Here is a 2,645-nt window from a genome sequence, read left to right on the forward strand (position 1 = left end):
CTGCCGAATTGCTGGCGTTTTCAAGGACGCTAGTCTGCAGCTTCTGATCTCCCGCTGTGCGTGCGCGTCTTCTGGGGTGTTAAGGAGCGCTGTGTTTTTGTCTGTTGTGTCATGTTCCTCCATGTCAGCTCGGTTTGTTACTAAGTGAGTATGTATCTGCYGCACTTCATATCATTCCTTTTTGTTTATTTGTTTCTTCCAGAACACTATAATTATACATCTTCAAACGTAAACGCTGGTTTGCCTCTCAATGTGGCACATTCCTCATTGTCAGCTCCATGTCATGGCCTTCAGACATCAAATCCAGTCATTTCAGTTGTCCCATCAACAAATCATCCTGCTGGATATGGAGGACATATTGACAGYGGGGCCTCTGAATACTACCTGCCTCCAAACGTCAGACCTAATGGAGCTCCAGCACTAGAGAGCCCCAGAATCGAGATCACCTCTTACATGGGACTTCACCATAACAACAACCAGTTTTTCCATGATGAGGTTGAAGAGGCCATCCCAAACGTGAAGCGACCGCCGTCCACTGCCACGCTGAACTTGCCGAACATCGAGGCGTACAGAGACCCGTCCTGCCTGAGTCCGGCAAGTAGCTTGTCTTCCAGGAGCTGCAACTCTGAAGCTTCTTCCTACGAGTCCAACTACTCATATCCATACACTTCGCCCCAGACCTCACCGTGGCAGTCCCCGTGCGTCTCTCCGAAGACCACGGACACCGAGGAAGGCTACCAGCGCAGCATGGTGGCCTGCACTTTGCTTAACTCACCGAGACACTCTCCATCAACGTCTCCTCGAACGAGCATCACGGAGGAAAGCTGGCTGGGGGCTCGCAACTCCAGGCCACCATCTCCCTGCAACAAGAGAAAGTACAGCCTCAATGGCAGGCAGACCTCCTACTCGCCGCACCACTCCCCCACACCTTCGCCACAAAACTCACCGCGGGTTAGCGTCACGGATGAGACCTGGCTGGGGAACACCAACCAGTATACCAGCTCTGCTATCGTGGCTGCTATCAATGCCCTCACCACCGACAGCACGATAGACATGAACGATGGGATTCCCATCAAGTCGAGGAAGACCGCCATCGATCACACCCCCTCCATGACTCTCAAAACTGAACCGGCTGGCGAGGAGCATGGGACCATATCGCCAACAGCTGACCTATCACCAGAAGACTTCTCCAGCTTTCAGCATATCAGGAAAGGAAACTTCTGTGAGCAGTACCTGTCTGTGCCGCAGCACCCGTACCAGTGGGCCAAACCAAAGTCTTTGTCCCCTACATCCTACATGAGGTAAGGCACCCCAAATTCGAGGGGAATCCTGCTAATCTGTTTACCACTTGCTTTTTCTTCTCCTTCCCATTCCATTCTCCACTTCCAGCTAAATCGTCCCATCTGCTCACTGCATTTAACTGTGTGGTTTTTTTGTTTTTTTGTTTTGTTTTTTTTTTGGTGATGCTTTCTCTGTTGTTTATGTGGTGTAACTAAGTAAAACCTTGAAGATATATAAAAAAAAAAAAAAAGAAAGAAAAAAAAGCACAACTGTTCCAGGAATCTGCCGTGTGTGGGTTGTAACAGGCAGTGTGGTATCCATTTCCCAGGAGACAAACCCCAGTCCAGGTGGCTGAGAAACGGTGAACCTAGGGGTGTTCAGAAACTTGTCAAGCAGCAGGACCATTGGGTACTCTTGAACCTTTGGTTGTACTTAAATAGTTCATCATGCCTTAATGTTTTTCTTCTTGCAAGCCCAAGAGGTGTTCGTGTCCCTATGGCTGCTGCAGGGCCTTTTATATTTCCATTTTATAGGCAGTGAATACAAACAGAATAGGAATTTGGCTATCTTGCGCATTACTTCAGCTTTTACTTCACTTCATCTGAAATTCCACTTCACCCGAAAGCTCCTTATCAGTCGTCCTTTCCTATCTGTTGGACAGCGAGTTTTTTTCCCCTTTTCCACCACTTTAATCTCTGTCTGAAAAACAATCGAGCAAAAAATAAAAACCTTTTTTGTAAGCTGAAGATAAGCACTATATCATTGCATTTATTTATGGCAAAATGATCCTGTGTAGGAAACAACACAGAAGAGCCACAGTTCGAGTTACGTCTGTTATTTTCCTGTTCGGTGTCGGTTCTGCTCTTCGTTCTGAAGTCATCCTAAGGCTGTGTGTGCAGTGCTCTGTGGTGTGGGGAGAGTTGGCTTTCCCAGATCTGCTGCCTGCCCCCTGGTCTGGTGGGAGCCCCCTTTCCTCTTCTTCCCTGAGCGTGTCTGCTGTCGTTTTTAATTTTATTCTTAGCAAAAAAGCTTTCTCTTTTAAAAATTAGATCGGGCACACAGCTAAAACGCTTTCATTAGTGACACCTACCCTGGCGCTGCACCTTGGCCGTCCCACCAGCCCCTCTCTGCCGCTCGCCGCCTCCCGGGGCGGCTAAAACCGAGCCCGAGCCCCGGCAGCGCCGGAGGAAAGCCGCGCTCCCTCCTTCGGGAATCGGAGCCGCCTTGGAGGCTGCCAGCGCCTCCCCGCCTCTCTTAAAAAGCTTTTGAAGTTCTTCCCCCCAAAAGCGGAAAGCAGTCCGAGCACATCGGAGAGGCAGCAGGTTTGCTGGATTTGAGGTGTTTTTTTTTTGTTTGCTTGTTTG

At 49.3% G+C, this 2,645-nt stretch overlaps 1 protein-coding gene across 1 annotated transcript in view; it reads left to right on the plus strand.

Annotated features, from left to right (window-relative positions):
• The window catches only part of NFATC1 (nuclear factor of activated T cells 1), a gene marked incomplete at its 5' end in the record, with an annotated part of 111,840 nt that overhangs the window by 3,703 nt on the left and 105,492 nt on the right, over positions 1-2,645 (plus strand). Inside the window, one exon of the mRNA XM_085310089.1 lies at positions 203-1,301. Coding sequence (XP_085166215.1) covers positions 203-1,301 — 1,099 coding nt within the window. The remainder of the gene's footprint in view (positions 1-202; positions 1,302-2,645) is intronic.

The sequence above is a fragment of the Rhea americana genome, unplaced genomic scaffold (genome assembly GCF_003343005.1).
Source record: "Rhea americana isolate MKP2758 unplaced genomic scaffold, rheAme1 scaffold_31, whole genome shotgun sequence".
NCBI lineage: Eukaryota > Metazoa > Chordata > Aves > Rheiformes > Rheidae > Rhea > Rhea americana.